Genomic DNA, 25,477 nt, shown 5'->3' with positions numbered 1-25,477 from the left:
CGCGGCAGCGGCGGCGGCCCCGGCACGGTAACTATGCGCCGCTACTGCGCATGCGCAACTGGCGGGCGCGGTGGCGGCACCTCTCAGTCACCCGCGCAGCGATGACGGCGGCGTGCCAGCTGTGCGCCCTGTGACGTCACTGCTCCTCGCGCATGCGCAGTATGGCTTTTCGTCAGCTCCGCGAAATGGCTCGGCGACTCGTGTAGTGTTGCTTTCGCAACAAAAATAAATCACACAAATATCAGCTACACTCTCACTCTGCGCATTGCACGACGTATTCTTCATCGACTAATACTCTATTTTCAAACTAATATTCGCGCTTTGAGCTACGTGGCGGTGCTGAAAGAGATGTGCGCTGCATGCGTTGGCGTGGACAAGGCTGTGGCAGAAACACGGCACTATAGTAGGACACAACTTAAGAAAAAAATCTCTGCCTCTCCCGTAACCGAGAGTAGAGTAAGCATGAAATGTTTACGGGCCTAATGTCATCTCGGTGGACACCCGAACCGCACCGTACAGGAAGGGAGGAACGCCACCACCCGTTCAGCGCGATGCCTTGTCATTTGAACACAAGGTTTTTTGAGGAAAGGAAATGGCGCAGTAATTCTCTGCCATCTCGGTGGACACCCGAACCGCACCGTAGAGGAAGGGAGGAACGCCACCACCCGTTCGGCACGATGCCTTGCCCTTTGAACGCAGCGCTTCTCCCCCGGATCACGTACGACAACGAAGTGCAACATGCAATTTATGTGGTTTTTGCACGCGTTATTGAAATCGGAAATTATAATTCCGTGCGTTATCAAACCCACAGCTCCACTGATATCTTGATAAACATTGAGAAGGCACTGGCAGGAGTTATTTTTTGTCTCGTTTGGAGACCGACCAGCGCTTGCATGCCGGTCGCGTAGGAGGGCTTACGGAGTCTCGTTAAATCTCGCTAAGTCTCGTACGGTGCCCGGATGTTCTCGTTTCAGAGCCCGGATGACTGGAATTCAGTGCCCGGATGAGTGGATTTCAGTGCCCGGATGACTGGATTTCAGTGCCCGGATGACTGGATTTCAGTGCCCGGATGACTGGAATTCAGTGCCCGGATGACTGGATTTCAGTGCCCGGACGACTGGATTTCAGTGCCCGGATATCTGGATTTCAGTGCCCGGATGACTGGATTTCAGTGCCCGGATGATGGCTCTCGGTCTCGGCGTGACGTCACCACACTGCCGACAACGGGGGTAAAAGCATTTCATGCTTAAAAAAAGCAGCAGCTGCTAACACTGAACGCTCTGTATTACTCCGCTGGCCAATCGCAACAGTAAACGGAATCAGCCTTTTAAAGGGACACTGAGGAGAGCACTATTAATATTTTTTTTATAGCAAAATCCGATAGTTCGGCATGTCATGGCTTTGTTGCCACTTGGCCGGCAGCGAAAGATGCATTTATTTCTAAGAAATTTGGATTCGAAGTTGAAAAAGTTTTTCCCGCCGCTCTGATTCAAACTTGGGATTCTCCTATGACGACACAGGACTAAGCGACGTGAAACATGACGTGAACATGACGTAAGGCAGACCGTGATTTCTGGCGGCCAGCAGTGCGGCTCAGCAGCAGCCGAAATGAAAGCTACCGCGGCCGCACGTTGAAGGAATCTATCGGCTATTGCGGCCGTCGCTACAGTCGCTTCGCTTACGTTTGCACTGGCGTTTTGCCAGCGTTACGATGGATCTCGTTCTCGAAGTCGTCAACGAAGTTCTCGCAAATAGACACCTTTAGCATACTGTGTACCTTGTTACCGCTAGCGGAATACCGGGAGCCAGCCTAAAGCCGGTGAACAGGCGCTGATTGGTCCCGATGCTTCAGGCGCGCGCGTAGCTGCCGGGCACGTGGCGCCATCTGGCGACGTCAAGGAGATTTGCGCATGCATTGGCTGCGCCTCAGTGATTTGTGCTTCTCGGGTCCTAGAGTTGCTAGAACCATTGGTTCTAGCAACACTACTTTGTCCTATGACGTCACCACGCTTGTACTTGCGAGTTTGGCCTGTGGCGGCGATACCTGTATTTTGGTTCTTGCTCTTTTCTACGTTACAAGGGCTTTGTTGTCAGTATGAGTGGCGTTTTTGTAATCAGGAGCTGGTATTCTGTCGATACAAGCCAACTTCAATTTCTCCTCAGTGTCCCTTTAATGTTTGACTATACCAAACATTCCACGTTTCAAAGTTCTAGCGCTCACAATTTTTTTCTTGGGAGAAGCTTCTTGTTTAGGTAACAAGAAACGTTTAGGCAGCATACTACTTTTTCTTCGTGGACGGATTCTGTGCGAGGTGGCTGAATGTGGGTGAAGCTTCAATGCAGACATAAGTTGTATCCGACTTGGTGTTGACAACATTGCAGCAGAAACGCGGCACTCGAGCATAGGCCGCTGACATACACTGACGATTAAAAAGTTAAAAACGGGCATAACTGGCTTCCGAGATCAGTGGTGACCTCAGTCGAGGTCTCAACTAAGTGGGGGTAGTGTTCACCTGCTGTGCTTTCGCAGTATATTTCGTGCTTACCAATGCTACACCGCCGGCCATTTTTTTAGCACACATAATTTGCACCACTCAATTAAAGCGATAAATCGCAGTTGCAATGGATCCCAATGGGGCACTCAGGGGGAATAGCACCATCCAAATTGTCCTTGTTAGTAAAATGCGATTATTGGGCTCCTTGCGCCTATGTTTGTTTCTCGGCTTCAGCAAAAGGATCCTTCGTTCCAGCGATAATTGGAGCCGTCAATTAAACATTTTTTGCGTCATTCGATTCAGACTCCTTGCTTAAATAATGAAAAAGATTCTGTGATGAACGGCTGAAAGCAAATGGTAACACCCTCTCCACAACTTTTCTTGAAATATAACAACTAGCGCCATCTGTCGGCGGCCGGTAGAGATCACCGCATAACAGTGGGGATATTTTAAACTAATTATTTAAAGCACTAATCAGTCCCGAGTGATTCTGCAGGAACAAAGCGATAACCACGGTGAACTCTTCCCACTAGCTGCTAGATATGACCAATAAAGTTACTCCTGCGCTCACATTAACTATTTTCGGCGGTCGTAGAACCACAATGAGATGTACCGGCTATTTGAAATTCCCGCGACTGTCTTCAGTGTTGAGCGCTTGGCGGCACCTGGCGGTAGCCGTGCAAACTAGAAACGGTTGACCATGGCCTAGCGCGCGGCGCTTGATCGCAGATTCCACGGGTTGTCCACGTTTGCTGTGCATCTTAGTCTCAGAGATGGGTAGCAACAACAAAAAAAAGTCACCACGCTTCATTCTTCAAAATGGCATAAGGTGGTTATATCTGTATTTTAATTCGTGGTCTTTCCTAGCTTCTCAAAATTAGTTTCGTTATCAGGTAGAACGATATAAATGAACTTTAGTTCTTATAGAGGATCCTTATAGTGCCCTCAACCCTTCTTTCTTGAGAGCGACAGGTAACCGCATTCAGCAAGGCAGACTACGCGTTCCTTACACGCCATAATGACCTAATGCTACACCGTAAACTTGGGGTGGGGGAGGCCAGATGAGCGTCTGTAATAACTCCCATCCCGGCTTGAGAGTGCACTCGGAGACTGTTCTGTTTATTGCCTTCACAATGCCGCCGCGGTGACTAAGTGGTTATGGCGCTCGGCTGTTTACCCGAAAGACGTGGGTTCGATCCCAGCCGCTCCGTCCGAACTTTGATTGAGGCGAAATTCTACAGACCCGTGTACTGTGCGATGTCAGGGCACGTTAAAGAACCCTAAGTCGTCGAAATTTCCGGATCCCTTCACTACGGCGTCCCTCATAGCCTCAGGCAATTTGGGACCTTAAACCACCACCAACATCAAATCTTCACTGCTCAACTCGGGTTCTTATGGGCGAGGACTTCGGCGATAATAAATGGGAAGAAATTCATAGAGTTGCAAGTCTGAGGGGTAACTAAGAAAAGTATGAGAGCTGAGGGTGAATCGCTCAACTTAACTGAACAGGAGACTATATCTCATCTTCTGGTGCTTGTTTAATAAGGAAAGGCTTATTTTTCTATCATCGCTTGCATTCATTTGAGGATCACTGGACCAATCACATTTATATTTAACAGTTCTCAAGCTACGCCGCTAACACTGCAAAAGCAAGGTTACAGCGGTCAGTACAGACGTACCGTCTTTGCCAAAGCGACCAAGCTGCCGGGTTTATTTTTAAGGCGAAAGCCTCTAATGGCTCCTACTGTCGTTCGTCCGTCAACTAAGCGTGTCACACGAGTTTAACTCGGGAACTAAAAAATACAGAAGAAAACAAATGGCAGCTTCAAATAGAGGAGGAAAAAATGAACCGAGAAGCCAAATTTGATGTCTGTAGAGTAAGTAGTTAATAAATTATAGGCAAAAATGTCGAAATTGCATCGAAATAGCGCGGACGTCGATATAGCCACGGGAACGGTGTGACGTCAAATCCACCGGAAGTCATGACGGCATAGTGAAAATTTTCACGGAATGGTCGAAAAAATGACAAATTTAGATGACAAAATTGTAATGAAGGGTAATTAACACTTAAGATCCCCAAAACATGCATAATATGGGTATCCATATAGCCACGGGAACGGTGTGACGTCATATCCACCGGAAGTCGTCAGGGAATAGTGTCCTCGGCTTACGTCTCTCAACCCTTTAGTTGCTGAAGTGTCCTCGCAATTTTTAATTTTTTTCTGGAGCCCTTATGCCGCTCCTAAAAGAACACTACACACGAATATAAGTTGACCTCTGCAGATGGAATGCCGCGTCATATATAATTACAAAGAGACCACTTCCACTGAAAATGGAGAGTTTATAGGCCAGGGAAGACCAACAAATAAAGTACAGGTGTCGCCATCACCGGCCGATGTCACAACTAAAATGCATGCGCCGACACCAATTTTTTATTTTTTTTTGCACGGGTCTCGAAGTTGCGCTACACCACTGCTAAAATCAAAAAGTTGATGACGGAGGCGGGCTCCCGCGATGGCTCAGTAGTTATGGCGCTCAGCTGCTGACCCGAAGACGCGGGTTCGATCCCGGCCGCGGCGGTTGAATTTCTGTGGGAGGCAAAATTCTAGAGGCCCGTGTACTGTGCGATGTCGGTGCCCGTTAATAGAACCCGAGGTGGTCGAAATTTCGGGAGACCTTCACTACGGCGTCTCTCATAGCCTGAGTCGCTCTGGGCCATTACACCCATAAACCAAGGTTTCAATAAGGACGTAAAGACCTTTAACAAAGGGGCGGGAAAAATTTTAAAACAGTATTCTCGCCGACAAATTCCTCCTTTGCTACTGCACAAGCATCCATAAGAAGCCAAAGATTCAATTCTTACTGAGAGCAATAATTCACTGGAGTGGTTTGCAGCGTTCCCATGAGCTCTAAATCTATGCAGCAGACAAGGAAAATGAAATGAGGGGCTCAATATACAATCAAGGGAACCAACAACCACTGAAACCAAGAAGCATAGGGGAACTTTTTTTTTAATTTGTGGTGCTGATCATTTGAAATTTTTAGTCATTATTTTATCACTTAAAGATAATTCATTAGAAAGCAGAAAGAAAACAACCACGTGCCGTCGGTGGGATCCTAACCCACGACCTCCGAATTAAGCGTCCGGTGCTCTACCAACTGAGCTACAGCGATGGCTGTCTAATCTTTTGCTTTCGGGGGTATTTATTTTCGCGTTTAACCTAACCTTGACAGTGTTCACCAGAGCCACCCTTGTCCATAGCGGCGTATGCAATACGTCCTGTATTACCACTGGTGTGACGTGGAACGTCATCGAATAGCGAGGGCAAAAGCTATGCGAGAACCCTCCTATTCTTACTATGGCATCAAGGCTGCCAGAACAGAGACCCTTGTCAAACAATTAAGCAGACAAGGGAAGGGGAATGAGGGGCTCGTTATACATATGAGAGAAGCCAACAGCCACAGAAACGAAGGAACGCGAGGGATTTTTTCTATTTACTTTTTTGTGGTATTGATCAATGAAGAGCATTTGTGAATATTTTAGCGCTTATATATAACTGATTTGGAAAGCAGAAGAAATATTGCAAGCAGCCGGAGGGAACCGAACCTCCGCGCTACGCGCCCGTTGGTCTACCAATCCAGCTACAGTGACTTTTTTTTTCTTTATTGCCTTCTTCGAGAAAACAGTTCAGAAAAACTACAGAAACCAAATCTTAAGACCAGCACACTACCAGATCTTCCTGGCAGGCCTTGTCAAGTTTAAAATTCTCTCGACAGCCGGAAATTTTCCATCCTTGGTAGCCAATCGGCCGGTGATGGCGACACCTACTTTATTTGTTGGTCTTCCCTGGCCTATAAACTCCATCCTTATTTTCAATGACCAAAATCTGATGCTGAATGGATGAAGCGGAATCTCTTTTTTAATTATTCCTTGCAAAACATGCCCAAAAAACACCCCCTCCCAGAAGTGAAGAAACATATGGTCAATTATTTCGGGACACTTGCAGATTAGGAAATGCGAACCCCACGGTAAAAATAAACCTCTTCTCTCTAAATCCTTTTAACTGATAGTCTTTCTGTGTGTAACATGAAGAAGAAAGCTTTGGCTCCTGGCTGTACCTGCATTCTTTGGCTTCTGGCGGTAATTGCATTCTTTTTACTCCTTTCAAAACGTCCCCACCGTGGCCTCCCTCGTACAAGGCTCTGTACATTGGCACTCTAGAAACGACATCGCGCAGACCTCCGCATAGCTGTTTCCGCTGCACCTCAGCTACGGTGACGGCTGTCAGATCTTCTACTTCTGGGAATATATTTGTTTGCAAGTGACCTAACCTTGAGAGTGTTCATCAGCGCCACCCACGTCCTTAAGGGGCGGACGTAGTACGCCCTGAGTGACCGCTGGTGTGACGTGGAACGTCATCGAACAGCGAGGGTGGACGCTCTGTCAGAACCCTCTTAAGCTTCCTGTGGCATGAAAGCTGCTAGAACCGATTGCCATCGTTGAGCTAGTAATCATACTGTTGGTTTCTTTGATATATATAACGAGGCCCTCACTTCCCTTTCCTTGTCGTCTTAATATCTCAATGAGGGCCTCAGTTCGGGTAGCCTTGATGCCATAGGAAGCATATGAGAGGATGATGTTGACGCGGTTCCCGTTGCGATAGCGCGTGTGATACTGCGTGAAGCAACGCCATTTTATGAAAATTTCATGAAAGCCAACTTAACGGGCTGCCAAACATATAATTTCTAAATCGCATATCTGGAAGCGCGATGCTGATTTAGAAATTTTACAAACTTTATTCGCCTTTTATGTCAAAAACCTTTAATTTCTCAATATAATCTTGTGCCCTAAAGCAAAAAATGTAAAATTTTATCGCTTCATTTTAGCTAATTACTTGTCTTTCCTTTGCACTCAATTATGTAAATAATGTCTGCCATGCAATATAATCAACCTGCACAGACTGGACACACGTAACATTCGCGGTTTTGCAAGGTAAAATCTGTACTTGGTTTATTGGAGTGCAACGTCCCAAAGCAACTCAGGCTGTGGCGGACGCCGTAGTGGGCGTCTCCGGAAATTTCGACCACCTGTGGTTCCTTAACTTGCACTGAGGTCGCACAGTACGCGGGCCTCTATTTCGCCTCGATCGAAATTCGACAACCGCGGCAGGGATCGAACCCACGTCTTCAGGGTCAGCAGCCGAGTGCCATAACGACTGAGCCACTGCGGCGGTGTAAAATCTGTACTGAATAATTTGAAACTCCCTGTATAAATTCCACACACGACGGTGGTATAAATTCCACACACTTGAGCGAAGCGTATGCCTCGTGCAGGTTCAACGATTCCCGTTGGTACTTCAACGCTGGCGAACTCCCCACCGTTCGGCTGTTCCACAAGCACCCGCATCTCGCCAACCGCATGCACTACGGCCTAGAGGTCGACTTGGACATGCTCGGTGTGCTGTACGAACCGCACGCCTACCCTAACTGGCGCGGCGCTTACGCGGTGCACGCGTACCTCATCCACCGGGGGGAGTCCCCTTATGACCCTCTGCACAACGAGGAGTTCAACGAGACCAACATCAGGGACGTCGACAACGTGATGGGCCAGATGGCACGATCGGTGCTCTTTGGAACTTCGGACTTAGTCGGCCCGGACGTCCCTGTGCAAAGCGTGACCGAGCTGGCCGTCAGAAAGGACAATGGAGAAGACCTTACGAGCATGAGGCCCGCGAATGCGAAGCCTTTCTACGGCAAATAAAGACCTCCCCAAGCAGCGCTAGTAATTGGCCGCCCAAAATTGGAAATGTGTTAAAGGAGGTCGGTCCTGGAAAGGACCAGAGTGAAACCATCATCCATTTCCAATACTGGGCCGATGACCTTGGGCTGCTTGGGTAGCAGGGCTACGCTTTCCGTTATGCTGCCTCCGCAATTCGCGCCCGATCGGTTCTGGCGTACGGTCGCACCTTAACTAAAGTGCTGAGAGGCGAAAGGCGAGGACACTATGCCGTGATGACTTCCGGTGGATGTGACGTCTCACTGTTCCCGTGGCTAATCGATACCCATGGTATACCTCTTTCGAGGATCTTGAGGGTTAATTACGGTTAATTACAAATTTTTCCATATAATTTGTCACAAATCTGACGCTCTTCCGACCACTCTGTGAAAATTTTCACTATGCCGTGACGACTTCCAGTGGATGTGACGTCTCATCGTTCCCGTGGCTATATCAGCGTCCACGCTATTTCGACGAAATTTCGACATTTTTGCCTATAATTAATTAAATAATTCATCTACAAGTATCAGACTTGGCTTCCAGTTTTAGTTTGTCCTCCTCTATCTGAACGAGTCATTGGTTTTCTTCTGTTTTTTTAGTTCCCGAGTTAAACGCGTCTGACATGCTTTGTTAACGGACGACACTATGAGCCGCGGTGGCTCAGTGGTTATGGTGCTCGGCTGCTGACCCGAAAGACGCGGGTTCGATCCCGGCTGCGGCGGTTGCATTTCTTTGCAGGAGAAATTCTAAAGGCCCGTGTACTGTGCGGTGTCAGTGCACGTGAAAGAACCCCAGGTGGTCGAAATTTCCGGAGCCCTCCACTACGGCGTCTCTCATAGCCTTAGTCGCTTTGGGACGTTAAACCCCATAAACCAAACCAAACCAGTATGAGCCATTAAAGATTTTCGCCTTAAAATAGATCTGGCTGCTTTTCGTTGGACGCGTTCTAGTATGCTGATATTCGATGCGGTGAAAGGGTCCCTTATTATGGCGGCATATTCAATTGTTGGACGGATTATGGTTGTGTATGCAAGAGATCGTAAAATTTGCAGAGCGCAACCTGGTATCTGCTATTACAGTCACGGACCGAAGTCAGATTCGCGAGACAGGATGAGGGGCAGTGCTCTGTTAACGCCAAGCCCCTCTTGGTTACACCAGTTTGGCAAATACTGTCTCTGCACAGCAACACAATTGGACAAGAGCCGTACCAACTGCATGTCCCAGTATGAAAAGAAATTCTGGCCTCTCTGACGGGTCCGGGTGAAGCAAAGACGCAGCCAGACGGTGTATACCTGAACCAAGGGCCCCAGTGCGTCCCGTCTTTGGCACTTATAACGGTTACCACGTTGCTATGGGCCTCCCAAGGCCATGTTTCCGAACGACTCTGTGCATATGCTTGCAAAGAGGGTTTTCATGCATACACGGAAACGCATAATGAGCGCAAAGAAGTCAGGGTGGGCGCTTCTCCCATGTTTCCTCTGCTGAATGCTTGTTTCGATTTCTGAAACTAGCTTACCGGAGAGCATGTTTTCCGCGCGTCACAGAAAATTAGGTCACAGAAAATTAGGCAATATACGAGGAAGCGAAGCGGATGCACGAAGCACGTGAGTACAGTTCACACGGGGTGCGCTTCCAGAACTGTGTTCTCTCTTTCAGTTAACTCAGTGGACAAAGTTAGGTTGGCCTGTATCGGTCTACCACGGTGTTTTACCGACAAAGATCCTACTTCTGCATAAGACGAGGCTCTTATAAGAGAGAAAAAAGCCATAAATATGGCGTGCCTGTATCACAACTACCAGGATTTTTTTGCTAGAAAAATGTGTGTGTTGTGTGTGTGTACATCTGTGTGTGTGTACATCTGCTTAATATAGAGAGGCACTTAGGATTCCAGAGACTACCATGCCGCTACAACCAGTTCAATAATCAACTACCTCCTATCGTCTTATCGCAAGTGCTCCTGCACGAGCTCTTGCTTTTAATCGGATAAGAAGCAGGTCGTCATTATCATCATCCTCACAACACCCCCACCAAAAGCCCCCCATGGCGTGTAGACACCCTTACCAAGGTGTATAGCCCACCGTGAGTAATACCAATATTAGTCTTTAGAATTCCGAAAATGCTTCTACCCTCGGTAATGTGGACCAACAACCTTTGGCTATTTCTAGAAGTCACGTGCCCTGAAGAGGCTGTTTTGTCTGCAAGCTTCTCGAAAGTGCATGTATTCTGGCGCGATCTAGGGAAAATTCGTTCGGCTACAGCACCGAGGGTAACGGCATTTTCGAAATTCTAAAAACTGATATGAGTATTACTTACGGTGGCTAGACGCCTCTCAATAATTAAGGAGCCTAACAGAAATAGCTAAAAAGTTAACTGTTCTCTTTTAGTTAACCAGCCTACTATTAGCACGTCTTAGCTGTATTCTGATGTACTACAGCGCTGACAATGCTATGGCGAAAAAAGCACTCTTCTAACTCAGAAACCTAATTTTAAAAATAGTGTAAAGTATTAGATGACAGACCCTGTATACTATAGACTATGACTGGTTCCAGGAGGTGTGCCATAGTGCATGCGTACTACTGTGGCAAAACACTGTTTGTTCCAAAGAAACCAATTTGGTTCGCATACGGGTCACACTGCCTTGGTAGCTTAACGGTCAAAAGAACGCAGAATAAGCAATGTGATGCTGCTCCGGGTGAAAAAATAAGCGCCTACATGCCACGTACACCGCGCATGTAACTCTTCGTAACCTGGCATTTGTCGGCGGGCGATCTCCTGTACCGCGCATGCGCAACGGTGCACAGCATCAACTTCCGGTTTCGTCGCCCGGCTCGTCTGAAAGCATTTGAAACCGTGATTTGGGCTCCAAAACATCTCAGAATGCAAGCTGCGAGGTAACACACACTCCGATAGGAATGGTAAATAACTTGCTTGCTCATAATTGTTGGTTTAAGAAAAAAAATGTAAAAGAAAATTATTTCATCAGGCCACAAAGAATAAGAATAACGTGCGACATTTTAAAAAGTCTAGCTTTATTTTCCTGCTTACGTTCGTGTAGTTTCACGCACGAAAACGCATTTTGAGGGACTCCGTGTGCGCACCAGAGAGCGGGCTACAGTTATGCGTAAATATACTAGCAATATTAACTAATTTGGCAAATAAGATTGCTCTCATAAACGACTTTTTGCTGAGAAGCCTCTAAAGCTTGCGGTGTTTGATATTCACAATGTATACGAAGTTATTCTTACCTATTAGAATATTTTATTACGCTGAATGTGACCGTGAGTTTTGGGGGGCATTGTTTTCTAGCACTGTGCTAACTTTCGACCTCTGCTCGTCCTTACAGTAATCTATCACGTTAGCACCTGCCATCTATGCAGAAAAAAAACAAACAAAAAAGAAGCACCAAATCCCTCGTGCTTTACCTGCTACAAACAAAAAAGAAGCACCAAATCCCTCGTGCTTTACCTGCTACGAGAGCATCCTTGTGAGAAGAAAACGAAGACGGCAAGCCATGGAACAGGAGCGCAATACTGCGTCCGACACCAAACAACTGAACCCCCCTTTGAAATCTCTTGATGCTGTAGAGTACTCAGAGGGAAAACAGACAGAATGGTGAGTGAATACTCAACTCTCTCTATGCGCCTGCTGAATTCGCACTATTGTTTGTCGCCAGTCGTGCGAATGTGTTGTTCTCAGGAGCGAAACAACGCTCAATAGAGCGCTTGTAATGAAAATTTTCAGCACAAATCGCGTGTCATCGCGTTGCAGAGTGGTTCGAGGATCGTCCTTTGAGCATTTTGAACACATATGTTGGGCTCGAAGTTTGAGGTCGAGATGAGGCGATGGCATGCGTTCTGTCAGCATCGGACGGTAAAAAGTGTTCCAAACAAAAACAGTTCTTTAATAAATTTCCGCCGCGGTGGCTGAGTGGTTACGGCGCTCGGCTGCTGACCCGGAAAACGCGGGTTCGATCCCGACCGCGGCGGTCGAATTTCGATGGAGGCGAAATTGTAGAGGCCCCTGTACTGTGCGATGCAGTGCACGTTAAAGAACCCCAGGTGGTCGAAATTTCCAGAGCCCTTTACTACGGCGTCCCTCATAGCCTGAGTCGCTTTGGGACTTTAAACCCCCTTAAACCAAACCATAATTTCCTGCATGAAATCTTTGTCGTGGGGTCCCAAGGTTGGAGTGTGCAACGTGCGAGAATCATTCACTGGTTACAGTCTGTTTCACATTGCACTTCTGAGATTCATTATGTGAGCGAAATAAAAGATGTCACATTATTGTTCCAACAGCACGTTTACTTAATATATGGCGTATCAACCACCTCGTTAGATAAAATGTAGTGGAGGCATTCAGTGCATGATATGACAATGCGACTGGTGAGGCAATAATTCAGAAATAAATGACAGAGTAATTACTCACTGGTACCGATCTCAGAGGAACCAAACAGCTGCATAGGAAATCTGTAAAGCTTTCTCGGAAAGTTTGCAGCAGAATAAATATCCGCCTTCCTCTTGAATCAATGCCTGCACCATACCCTGTCTGGGAGCGTCGCTATTCCAACTGAACAGACCAGTGCAGCTCGTAGATTCCAGGGCGAGGGCGACTGTAATCTACTGATGTATTTAGGAGACCTCAAGGTTTAGCAGATGTAATTTAGAAAGAATTAGTGACTGCCATCTGTCTGAGCAGAGCCAAGCAAGTACGAAGGAGGATGAGAAGGAAAAAAAGCTTTGTTGGAAGCCAGTAATAAAGCCCAGTAAAAAAGAGCACGTACTACTCAACTAAGGGCCTTTGCGGAGCTAATAAAAAACTCAGCCTCATCCGCGAATCAAACCCCTCGCCGCTGCCTGTCCGGGACACTCGTTAACTAACTGGGACGGATAGCAGATGAGAATGTAAGGCCGAATTTATCAAAAAACGTGGGACCTGCTTAAGCACATTCATAAGAAAGAAAATGCGATAAAATTTTGAATTTGGCCCACTTCCCAATATTCCAAAGCACGCCCGAAATTTCGAAGTTGAGCCACTCCAGAAAATTGATGAAGGTGGACTAGTATACGGGTAAATGTGGATTAGTGGGGATTAGTCGACGGGTAAATATAGATTAGTGGAGATTGGTAGGTGGTTTAATGTGAGTTAGTTCGGATTAGTGGGTGATTCAAGGTATAAGAGTGGGTGGTGTTAGTTAATCGCATAAGATAATCGAGTGAAGGTACTCTAATATTCTAGTCCTTAGATTTTCGCATTTGGCGGCGCTAATGGCGCAACGACCCTCTCGACCAATCAGGGAATTTCGTTACGGAGAAACCAGTCGGTTTTTGCAAGACAAGCTAAATGCTGTCGCATTGTAAATCGGAGCGGGAACTGTGTTAGTTGACTGTATTTACAGGGAATCCCATTTTATTTAGTCACTTAATTACAGAACATCCTGCTGCGCCGATGTATTGCAACAGGATAGTGGATAAAAACTTGCAACAAATTTTAATTACAACCATACTGTTGACTGACTACACCCTAACGAAAACCTACTTCACTCTGAGGGTTTCTCTCAATTACAGTGCAGTAAACCACAACCACCTTAGAGAATCATGTGTGCAGCTCTTTGTATCATGACACTTCCTCCTAACATCATTGATATTTCGCATCTTCTCTCCTTGCCTACGTGCTTAGTTACAGAAGGGGAGAAGGTCCTCCTCTCTCCTCATTCCTATGATCTCAGTTGTATTCCTATCTCTCAGTGCATGCACAGTACTGTTATCAGTGGAGTTCTACATGGGACCGTGTTTGAAGGTGTGGACTGGCTTGCATTTACACAGGCAGCTTCTGGTAGACTTCTTCTTTGCATTCTGCTTTTCCATCAACGTGTGCGTTGTCTTCGCGACGCTCTACGGGCCGAGAACGCGGGGGTCATGGATGGAGCCACCAGACGTACGTGAGAGTCGTCCGAGGAGCTTCTACGACGCCGACGGATCGACTAGATACCAAGAAGACATTGTGCCGAATGTCATACATATTGTCAGGTAGGAACCTTTGTTAGGCGCTAAGAACAACTAAAGGTGTATCGAAAATCATTGTCCCATACCTTGCAAAAATTTATTTACACAGTCTGTAGAGTGTTCATAAATTATATCTATAAAGTCTATAGTCTCTCTCTATAAACAAACACTAGAGAACGCCGCCGCGGTGGCTCAGTGGTTATGGTGCTCGGCTGCTGACACGACAGACGCGGGTTCGATCCCGGCCGCGGTGGTTGAATTTCTATGGAGGCGAAATTCTAGAGTGCGATGTCAGTGCATGTTAAAGAACCCCAGGTGGTCGAAATTTCCGGAGCCCTTCCCTACGGCGTGTCTCATAGCCTGAGTCGCTTCGGGACGTTAAACCCCATAAACAAAACCCTAAACAACAGTGCGCAGATGATCTATAGATTTATGGTCATACACTTTTCGTAGATGTTTCTCTAGAGACAGTCTATAGACTAAGAAAAGACAAAGAAATATCTACAGGAAGGTTTAGTCGAAATATCTAGTCCGTAAAGAATCTGAGGAAAATTTCTCCGGGACATACTTAAATCTACGAACTGTCGTGGTTTTCTAAAAATTAAAATTCTAAAAACTGATATGGATATTATTCCCGATCGGCAACACGCCCCTCAATAAATAAGCCTCCTAACAGTAACAGTTAAGAAGTTCATCATTCAATTCTAGTTAACCATCCTGCTACTTAGTACAACTTAGCTATATTCTAATGTACCAACCCGTGGACAACACTAAGTCCAAAAAAGTGATCTTACTCAAAAAGCTGTTTCTAAAATTTTGTACAGTCTTAGGCGAAACACCATGTAGATTTCTTCACAGCGTAGTGACCGATGCATCAGTTCAGTCAAATTCAGGATTTTTTACAGCCGATGATATTCAACCTCTGAAGAGTGGTAAGTGCTTGTCCTAGATGCTACGTAGGAATTAGCTGCTTCTTGAGACACCAAAGCGTGATTTGGGACCGGGCAATGTGTGCACCAATTGCAGGGATTTTGAAGCACTCATCTATACTTGTCAGTTACATGAGCCCAGAACACTCACAGGCCAAATTATAGGCTGTGGCGGCTTCGGAAATCAGAATTGCGATTGAAGGACAATTAACATGCATTTATGCTTTTTGTAATGCGAATTTGAGCCTCGGCTGGAGGCGGGTGCGAAACGCTGCAGAAAGTTGGGGTGATCCGAATTAGAGTTAGGGCACTTGAAAGATGCCTGTTGTGTTAGTGCCACTAGCTTTCATAGGCCCCACTAATAAGAAGGACAGCAGATTGGGCGAGTTGGTGTTCCACGGTGACAAGTTCCACGGCGGTCCTGTTGTCTAGCGCTGTTTGAATTTTCTTGTCCCACTAACAAGCTCTGGTGAATCCCTTTCACGAGGGCGTAGGAGTAGCCTAGTAGAGTAACCAACCATCCGGTAAGGGAGAGGGGCGAAAAGAACGCGTGTACAGCGATCACGGGAACGTGGGGAGCAAAAGGAGGACCGCGCCGAATGAAAATGCCCGGATTAAAAGCGTCACGGAAGTCACGTGGTTCTGGGAGCCGTCTTGTGCTACGGCCACAGACTGCGTTGTAGCTGACTGTCACGGCTGAGTGCGAGACGCCCCGCCAAGAAAGGAAAAGAAGATAGAAACTGTGGCACGCAGCGGACGAAGCCGACGTAGCCACGGGGAAAGAGCGAAGCAGACGGTGCAAAGTGCGCGCGTTTGCGCGGAAGCAATAATCGTTTACACGGAGACCGAAGAAAACCAGACGGCGTGGGCGCGCGGCTTTGGGGACCGCAAGTGCGTGTGAAACCACGGCCGCGAAGATACATGGGCGCAACGCACCCGCGGGGCGAGGAGGTCGGTATGCCACGGCGTCCCCTCCGTGCGGCCGCCCCGAGGGTAGACAAAGGGACTCGAGTTTTGACGCCGGTGAAGGAAACACGCTCTGAGGCTGCCCTCCCAGGCCGACGCACCCCGGCAACGACCCGGACCGTCGTGACGCTCCTTCGGCTACGCACCGCAGGCCCCGGCGAGGTCTCCTCTAGCGACATTCCTCATCCACCTTAAGTACCGATTGGACTGTTTTCATTATCATTCATTCGATTGCTACATGGACTCAAAAGACTAATTAGAACTATTTGATGTTGTTCTTAAAACCACCTGCGTGTGGGAACTCTGCCTGATTGTTGCATGTTTATCTATGTGATGTAACCCTCTGTTTTTTTAGTTTTGTAGTTGATCGTGATTGTCGCAGTAAACATTGTTTTTGGAGACGTACACCTCTCTGGTTTTTTGACTCACGTCCTAGACAGACAGTGACATAAAATTAATGGCGAGCCTGCCAGGATCCACTTTTGTCATTCTGTCTTAACGTTAATGTCAACACGCTTGTGTTCGTGCTAAAGCCAGAGAGATGGACCTCCACAAGCTTATGTTGAGAGCCGAAAAGCTCGGGTTCACGAAAGAGGAAACGATAGCTCTTTATGAGGAGGAGAAAACGAGATACAAAGAGGAAAGAGAGTCGGCGCAAAAGCAGGCACTTGAAGCAAAAGAGAGAGCTAAGCGGATGGCAGAACTAGAAGAAAAGAGAATGACACAGGAGAAAGAAGTGCTTGAGCTCAAGTTACGCCTTGCTAACACTAGCGTGGAAGCGATGCCAGAGGCGGCAGGATTTTCGTCAGGTACTGTGGCTCCACGCCCAACAGCTGTTTGTCCAAGAAAGCTGATGGCTCCTTTTGACGATAAGCGTGACGATTTGGATGCCTATTTGCATCGCTTTGAGAGAATAGCAGTAGGACAAGGATGGGATAAGAGCGAGTGGGCAACAGCCTTGAGCCTTTGTTTGGTAGGAGAGGCCTTAACAGTTTTTGGGAGAATGCCCGCATCAGAGTCGACAGACTATGATAAGGTGAAGAAGACACTTCTGCAGAGGTTCCGCTTAACCGCAGAAGGTTTTCGTGAAAGGTTTCGAGGTAGCAAACCTAACGATGCGGAAACAGCCAAGCAGTTCGCATCGAGATTGTCGAACTACTTTGAACGGTGGCTGGAAATGGCCGAGGTAGAAAAATCGTACGAAGGGGTGAAAGACCTCATGGTGGCAGAGCACCTTTTGTTCTGCTGTCACCGAAGGCTGGCCGTATTTCTAAAAGAGAGGAAGTTGAAGAAAGTGGAAGAATTGACAGAGTACGCAGACCAGTTCATGGAAGCCCAAGGCCATAGAAACCTAAGCAAGGTTAAAGAAGACGTCGGCAGAAGTTCCGATGCAGACGCAGTAAAGCGAGGAGTGCAAAGTGGCACATTCAAGCAGTCCCCGAGGTGTTTCCTGTGCAATCGTATTGGACACCGCGCCGCGGACTGTAGGTCTGGAGGAAACAGAGGGCAGACACAGTTAATCTGCCAAAATTGCAACAAAAGAGGCCATCGAACAGAAGAATGCAGATTTCGAACTCAGGAGAAGGCCGCATGTATCGTGCATCCGAGACAAGATGACACAGGCGCCGAGGAAGCCCGTAAGACGGACGCAAAGGCCGAGCGGGAGATGCCGGAAACTAAAACAGCTAAGCACGAAGCTGTCAGAGAGTTGCCGATGCCAGTAGTCGAGGGCGAAATTCATGGACAGCGCATCACCGTTTTGAGAGACAGTGGCACAAATACTGTCCTGGTGAGAAGGAGCCTAGTTGAAGAGGAGGAGCTTACCGGTCAGTTGGCGTCAGTCCTACTGGTGGACAGCACGGTTCGCTACCTTCCGGAGGCAATTATTTGCATTTCTACTCCATACTATTCGGGACCTGTGGTAGCAAAATGCTTAGACGAACCGCTGTACGACTTAGTGCTAGGGAATATCAAGAGCGTAAGAAAGGTTGACGACCCAGATGCCAACTGGACCCCCAGTGCGGAACAAGACCCAGGCCTGAGGGAGAGAAGTGAAGAGGAAACACTTGTAAAGACCCGCGCGTACGAAGTTTCGCTCGAGGGAAATGGCAGTTTGGAGCCCGCGGAAGAAAAAAGGGACGAAACACCGATGATTTCGTCAGCTGTACAGACCAGAGCAGGAAAAGCAGCGCAGGGAAAGACATCTAAACTGAAGGTACCTGCGGCGGAGCTGCTGAAGGTGACTCCCGAGAGTGTAGCGCAGGGGCAAAGAGACGACTCTTCACTGGAGGACTGTTTCAAAAAGGTTGGAGAAATTCTAAAAAGAAAGAAATGCCGAACGACATTTCAGTTTCTCCTACGAGACGGCCTTTTGTACAGAAACTGTCATTTCACCTCAGGAAGAGAAGCGCTGCAGCTAGTGATACCCAAAGAATTGCGACCAGCTGTCATGTGTCTAGGCCACGGTTCGATTATGGCTGGCCACCAAGGAGCGAAGAACATGGTAAACAGAATCACTGAAGAATTCTACTGGCCAGGCGTCCAAAGCGACGTGAAGCGATATGTCAAATCTTGTGACATATGCCAAAGAACGATACCCAAAAGAAAAGTCGGAAAAGCGACACTTGGGAGGAACATTTGATGGCGCTTGAAACCCTTTTTGAGAGACTTCGTGAGGCGAACCTGAGGGTGAAGCCCACAAAGTGCGAGGTCGGATTTGAATCGGTATCCTTTCTAGGACACGAGATAGGGATGGGGCGGATAGCGACGAAGCCAGATATTGTAGAAAAAACCCAGGCGGCACCAAGGCCGACAACCAAAAAGCAGGTGCAGTCCTTTTTGGGATTAATTGGATTCTACAGAGAATTCATTCCACATTATGGAGACATAGCTCTCCCACTGGTGGAGACGACAAAGAAAGGGGCACCAAATACAGTAAACTGGAGTGACCGACAGCAGGAAGCATTCAACAAGCTTAAAGAAAGAATGGCGCAACCGCCCGTCTTGCTGGCCCCTAATGTAAACAAAGAATTTGTTTTACGCACAGACGCATCAGGGACAGCCCTAGGCGCAGTGCTGATGCAGGAGGAAGACGGAATACTTCACCCTGTGGCCTATGCTAGCAAGAAGCTCAGTGCATGCGAACAAAACTACTCGACTGTAGAAAAGGAGTGTTTAGCACTTGTGTGGGCAATAAAGAAGTTTCATTTGTACCTGTATGGAACGTATTTCAGGGTGCAAACAGACCACCAGCCCCTACAGTGTTTGACAAAAACCAAATGGTCGAACGGAAGATTGATGAGATGGAGCTTAATACTCCAGGAGTACGAGTTCCATATCGAATACATAAAAGGAAGAGAAAACTTGGGAGCAGACTTCCTTAGTAGGCTGAACTAAGGGTGGCTTTCAGCGTGTTTAGCATGCATATATATCCGCAGGAAAGAAGTATCTATATATGTTCGTGCTTTGCTGTTCTTTGTGTGCATACTGTGTGAACTGTGCGGTTTCTTGTGACTTTTGTGTGTGCGTGTTTGTGCATATTACGCGAGTGAGCAGTTTTCCTTCGTAGGAAAACTCTTAAGTGGGGGGGTACTTGTCACGGGTGAGTGCGAGACGCCCCGCCAAGAAAGGAAAAGAAGATAGAAACTGTGGCACGCAGCGGACGAAGCCGACGTAGCCACGGGGAAAGAGCGAAGCAGACGGTGCAAAGTGCGCGCGTTTGCGCGGAAGCAATAATCGTTTACACGGAGACCGAAGAAAACCAGACGGCGTGGGCGCGCGGCTTTGGGGACCGCAAGTGCGTGTGAAACCACGGCCGCGAAGATACATGGGCGCAACGCACCCGCGGGGCGAGGAGGTCGGTATGCCACGGCGTCCCCTCCGGGCGGCCGCCCCGAGGGTAGACAAAGGGACTCGAGTTTTGACGCCGGTGAAGGAAACACGCTCTGAGGCTGCCCTCCCAGGCCGACGCACCCCGGCAACGACCCGGACCGTCGTGACGCTCCTTCGGCTACGCACCGCAGGCCCCGGCGAGGTCTCCTCTAGCGACATTCCTCATCCACCTTAAGTACCGATTGGACTGTTTTCATTATCATTCATTCGATTGCTACATGGACTCAAAAGACTATTTAGAACTATTTGATGTTGTTCTTAAAACCACCTGCGTGTGGGAACTCTGCCTGATTGTTGCATGTTTATCTATGTGATGTAACCCTCTGTTTTTTTAGTTTTGTAGTTGATCGTGATTGTCGCAGTAAACATTGTTTTTGGAGACGTACACCTCTCTGGTTTTTTGACTCACGTCCTAGACAGACAGTGACACTGACCTAGATGGCGTGGCTGCTGCGCCTCCCGGCGGCGCATGCGCTGAAAGGGTCGAGAAGAAAGAGGGCCCTTGAAAGAGTCAGGATAACCTCCTCGGGGTGTTTCCATGTTTCCCTTGCTTCACGCCTAGAGGAATAGCGCTCTTATGAATGGTCAGCGCGTTGTCGACGTTGCTTGAAAAGGGAACCAGCCGAAACTTGCACTGTATTCCTAGAGAGATTTTTAAATGCTTGCCAACTATAAAGCGTCTGGGTACCATCCCCAGCTTGTCACAGGTTCCGTGCCTGAACTCGCATTGCGTGCCTGAGCAAGTATGAACAGCTGCATGAACAGCAGCCGAAACTTTAGATGCGTGCGCACTCGAAAGTTACATAATTAAAATGGCGTTCTCCTCATACTTTTATTTGTGTTGCTTCGAAGTAGAGGAAACGAGAAACGACAGGATCGTTATCTAAATAAAAAAACATTCGAGACAATTGCGACCATTCATTCTGGGCGGCACAGCTGAAGCGTGCGCACTCGAAAGTTACATAATTAAAATGGCGTTCTCCTCACACTTTTATTTGTGTTGCTTCGAATTAGAGGAAACGAGGAACGACAGGATCATTACCTAAATAAAAAAGCACTTGAGAGAACTGCGACCATTCATTCTCGACGGCAGAGATGAAGCGTAACTGCGCTATCCAATGCGTTTGGGATGCAGGTACAATCAGACCAAACTCAGCATGATGGACGTCGTGTTCCTTCGCTCCATGTACCTCAACCACAGGTCCGACACCATCATGGTGCACTGTAGCCCCTGCGGCTTCACGGGGCCCTTCGTCAACTGGACAGAAGGCATCAACTTCACCTTCGTGGCCTACGAGTTCCCGCGCGAAGTCTTTGGGAGGAAGATTGAAGTAAATACGAAAAATTCCCGTTTCCAACCACCCCAGCTCGCGAGGTGAAGCAAAGAAATATTTTCGTGCTGAATACCGCCTTTGACTCGCATTAAATAGTTTAGTGTGTTTTACTTCCTAAACATGCAACTGAACAATGAGGCATGTTGTGATAGAGCTTTCTAACGCGAACCAGGATCCAAGAACATGTGTTGTCTTTAGCTCGCCCTCACAGAAGCGCAGTTGCTCCGGCTCACTTTTTCTACTAATGCTTCCATTCTCAATTAACGCCTAAAAATGCACCAAAGCAACGGCAGACGCCGATTACATTAATGAAATGCCGTCACAGGCTATACAGTATAAACAAAACTAGCGGGGTGCGCTTCATGAAAGGTGCTTGATAGCGCTTTCATTCAAATTATACTGACACAAATGACGATATTGCCGCGAATCTTTTGCACTGTTGGTTTTTTCATTCTTCGAAGCTGCCGGCATGCCGCTATATCAATGCCGCGAATGTTTTGTAGTGTTTGTTTGTTGATTCTTCGAAGCAGCCGGCACGCCGCATTAGCGTTTGATTTTGTGGTGCAAAACGTGCCCAGCTCTCGATTGATCGCATCCAGGCGGAGCTCATTCGACGTTGCACCAGAATGTTCTAGTAACTTTCCACGCTCTACCTCAAAAGTTCGCTATCAGTTTTAAAATGAGCACGGCCAGGAGCATCGGGCCTTCGGTTCAACGACCTCGGAGTTCGCCCGTTGCTACGCCGCCGCACACTCATTCAGTTCAGTGCTCGCAGCTTTCAAAGCTATCAGCGCATTATTCCAGTAATTTATGCCCCGGAGCGCAGTTTTGCTCAACCCTGTGGTCTGTACCAAGGATTAGGAGCGCTAAGACAGTTAAGCGGACAGCTGTCGTTCTGAGACTTGTATATTCCCAAGTGGTTTGATACGGCTAATGCGCTGCACGTCGAGGCTCCGAATACGTTGGCACTCCCAACAGGCCTGAAAGGACCTTCTGAACAACGTTGTTTTCCCGTGCCAGCACGTAGATGCTGCTACTACATTTACACACAATGGAAAGAACAGGAAAGAACTGTGGACACAAATATCACGCCAGATAAGTTCGACTAGTAAACGTGGGGTGGCGTGATGTAGTGGTTAGCCCGGTAAGATGCAGTGTTGAAGGTCTGCAGTGTTTTTTTTTCTTTTTTTCTGTTTTGTTTTTGCTTCACTTTTTTATTTTGCCTCTTATCCCGCAATACGGATCCCCATATTTGGACCGGGTTGTGCAATGGCCGGCAGGTTTTGGGAGAGTCAAGAACAACTTATCAGAAGAACATACACTAAGAACACACTAGAACCACGGTGACCAATTCGTTTTTGGAAGCCATTATGAATTCATTAGAAAAACACCAGAAAGTCATGAGAAAGGCATAAGATTCTAATGTGAAAGGTAACTAGACTTTCTAAAGAAAGTCCGTTTATTTTTGAGCGAAACTGCTGAATTTAGCATTTCCCGAATGTGACCTTCTTGATATATACCCACTCTTGATAGAATCCTGTCAAGTCCTGTAGTTTTCTGCGCGATGTAAATTTTGTACTGCCCGTTCTGGAGCACGGAAAAAAACTTTACTGCCGTAGTAACATGGGGACTTGCTGGATGGCGGATAGGAAACAAAGCGTGAACTGACAACTGTTTATTCGTGATGAAGCTCTTCCGTTTTCATACGCAACAATTCCGGACAAAAGCATTTATCAACGGGAAGAAGTTTATGAACGCATTTTTTTTTTTACCGGGTGTTTCAGCGAACAGATTAAAAAATTCCTGAAAATATTGGATTCAATACAGCAAAAAAATAGGTATAGAATCACAGTGTCTGACCCGGCGGACACAATATGCTGCAAAGCCCCTCTAATTATCCAGGTAATTTACAAAAAAACCCTAATTGACTATCAGAGCTAGGTGGTTAGTAACAAATGGGAGCTTGGTGCCATGAACAAGATGACGTCATATCAGTTTTTGAAACGAAGAAAAATTTCTAGAGCCCTGCAGCACGAACTCCGACGCTTTTTCCCGCACGTGACCAAAACTGAGCAATCGAGCAGCGCCGGAAGTGTACTGTAAGCGAAGCGTCCTCTGCTGACGTGTCGTAAAAATGCAGCGCCCAATTAGAAACGCGTGTGCTAACATTCCTTCGCTAGAGAACCTCGGCGCTCAGCTTAGACCGCGGCCGGCGTTATCGACTGCTTCATCGCTAAAATTAAGGAAAATTATAATCATCGTCTGCTACGCGGTCGTCGCTTTTGGGAACACTGTTAAGCGCACCTGGCGCTCTGCCTGTCTGGTTAAATGCGTAGTTTTCTAACCTTTTTTATTTTTGTCACTAGCTTCGTGAAAGGAATAAATGTACTCTTCTCTGACAGTGTGCAGATTAGCGTTTAACGTTAAAGAGCGATGGTATATCGACAGGCATTGTAATATTTCTGTCAAGCGTCTATTTCTTTTATGCGGTATCGGCTTGACGGCTACAATTTATTTATTTATTTATTTCAGACATTATTTCAGCATCAGACGAAACACAGAGCCTGATGCAGGGACAGAAGCTAAAGGCTAATGGTTCCTGACGAGGCCTCTGTCCCTACACAGCTCACAGCGGTACAGATACAATACGCATCTTAGAAACAAAAGAAAAAATCGTGCCTCCCAGCTGTAGTCACAAAAGATAAAAAAACGCAAATGAGAATGACTGCGTAGATGAAAAGCTTCTGTTGAGGTATTAGCGGAGGTCGCAGCGGAGCACCAGAGAGAGACGACCAGCGTGGCAGGCTTCTAGTTCCGAACTGCCCGTGCCGGGCGTGGCCACGAGCACGCGCTGTCCGTCTTTATTTTCCTCTAGCGCGCGCTGTAACGCCGATCTCAGCGCCGGCGCTTTATAGCGTCGCCGGGCGCTACAGGGCCCCCCGCCTAGACGGAACGGCGAAATGTACGCGCCGACGGGGTACAGATGGAGGTCACGCGATGGAGGGAGGGTCCGGTAAGTTCATGTCAGGGTCCGGGAAGAGCCGTCGGGTGGAGGGCGCGGATTCAGGTGGACGAGCCTGGCTGCTGCGCAATGGGCGAATTATGCAGGGTGCCGAGCTGACAAAGCATATTAGAGCAATGGAGGCCATGGTGGGGCCGTCACCGACTGTAGAGCTGCCCGCTGGCACAAGTGTCATTGGTGCTGGACCGTTGCAGCTGATGTCGGCGGGAAGCTGGCACACAGAGTACGCCGTCACAAGCAAGGGAGCGGTCGAAACGGCTCCGTGGACAGATGTGGTCTTTAGCGTGGTGTCGTGTCGCTGCTGTAGCGCCAGCTTCAAGTCGTCCAAATAGGTGGAAATGGCTGGCTTACATGGCTCAGGTGCCCCTGATGTAGGGCGCGAGCAGTGCGGTCCGGCCACTAGGGTTGGCACAGGTGTGACCGACGAGACAACGGTGACAGCTGTGGTGATGACGGAGGAAGTTGCTGGGTGCAATTCCAGGTGCTGGGGTAAAGCGGGAGTGGCCGTCCGGAGCGACTGGCCAGTGCTGATGCGCGTGTGGGCATGGTCGGGCTTGAGAGCAAGCGCTGACACTGGGTCAGGAACTGTTTCAGGCAAAGTGGGGCTGGAGGCGATCGCCGTGCTTGTTACTGCTGTCATCGGGTTGGCTTTCTCATCCTGCTCCTGATGACGAGTAGTGCTCTGCGGACCTTCTGAGGGGCTGGGAGTGTGACAAGCAGGCTTGGTCGTTGTCGAGGGCTCTTTAGCATCAGCGGGCGACGGCTTCAACCTCACAGAAGAGGCCTGCAGAGCTGTTGGCGGTAGTGACGAGGTAGATGGAGATGCCGGAAGCCTCGGCACGGCTGCTGCCGCAGAGTCGTCCTTGGCTGCAGGAGGCTCTGGCGACAACGCCACTGAAGCGCAAAGAGGCAGGGCCAGAGACGCGGGTACGATAGTAGTGGGAGAAGGACGCGAGGCGAAGCTCGTGCGGATCCCACCTGGTGTGGCGTCGAGAGAGACAGCCGGGCTGGAGACGCTGGACGGGAGTGGCGGCGATGCGGCGAGGGGCTGCTGAGGCGGGC

The 25,477-nt window shown here is 48.0% G+C and overlaps 2 protein-coding genes across 2 annotated transcripts in view; both read left to right on the top strand.

The window, feature by feature from the left end:
• The window catches only part of LOC149335992 (uncharacterized), a 40,114-nt gene extending 31,858 nt beyond the window's left edge, over nt 1-8,256 (top strand). Inside the window, exon 6 of the mRNA XM_089554055.1 lies at nt 7,830-8,256. Coding sequence (XP_089410181.1) covers nt 7,830-8,256 — 427 coding nt within the window. The remainder of the gene's footprint in view (nt 1-7,829) is intronic.
• Nucleotides 8,257-10,806: 2,550 nt separating this feature from the next.
• LOC149335990 (uncharacterized) overlaps nt 10,807-25,477 on the top strand; it is a 51,394-nt gene continuing 36,723 nt past the window's right edge. Inside the window, exons 1-4 of the mRNA XM_089554054.1 lie at nt 10,807-10,823; nt 11,764-11,883; nt 14,094-14,297; nt 21,195-21,390. Coding sequence (XP_089410180.1) covers nt 10,807-10,823; nt 11,764-11,883; nt 14,094-14,297; nt 21,195-21,390 — 537 coding nt within the window. The remainder of the gene's footprint in view (nt 10,824-11,763; nt 11,884-14,093; nt 14,298-21,194; nt 21,391-25,477) is intronic.

This window comes from Amblyomma mixtum, chromosome 7 (genome assembly GCF_055824585.1).
Source record: "Amblyomma mixtum isolate Tamu chromosome 7, ASM5582458v1, whole genome shotgun sequence".
In the NCBI taxonomy this organism is placed as follows: domain Eukaryota; kingdom Metazoa; phylum Arthropoda; class Arachnida; order Ixodida; family Ixodidae; genus Amblyomma; species Amblyomma mixtum.
The sequence above is the reverse complement of the archived record's forward strand: the minus strand, read 5'-3'. Positions and strand labels throughout refer to the sequence as shown.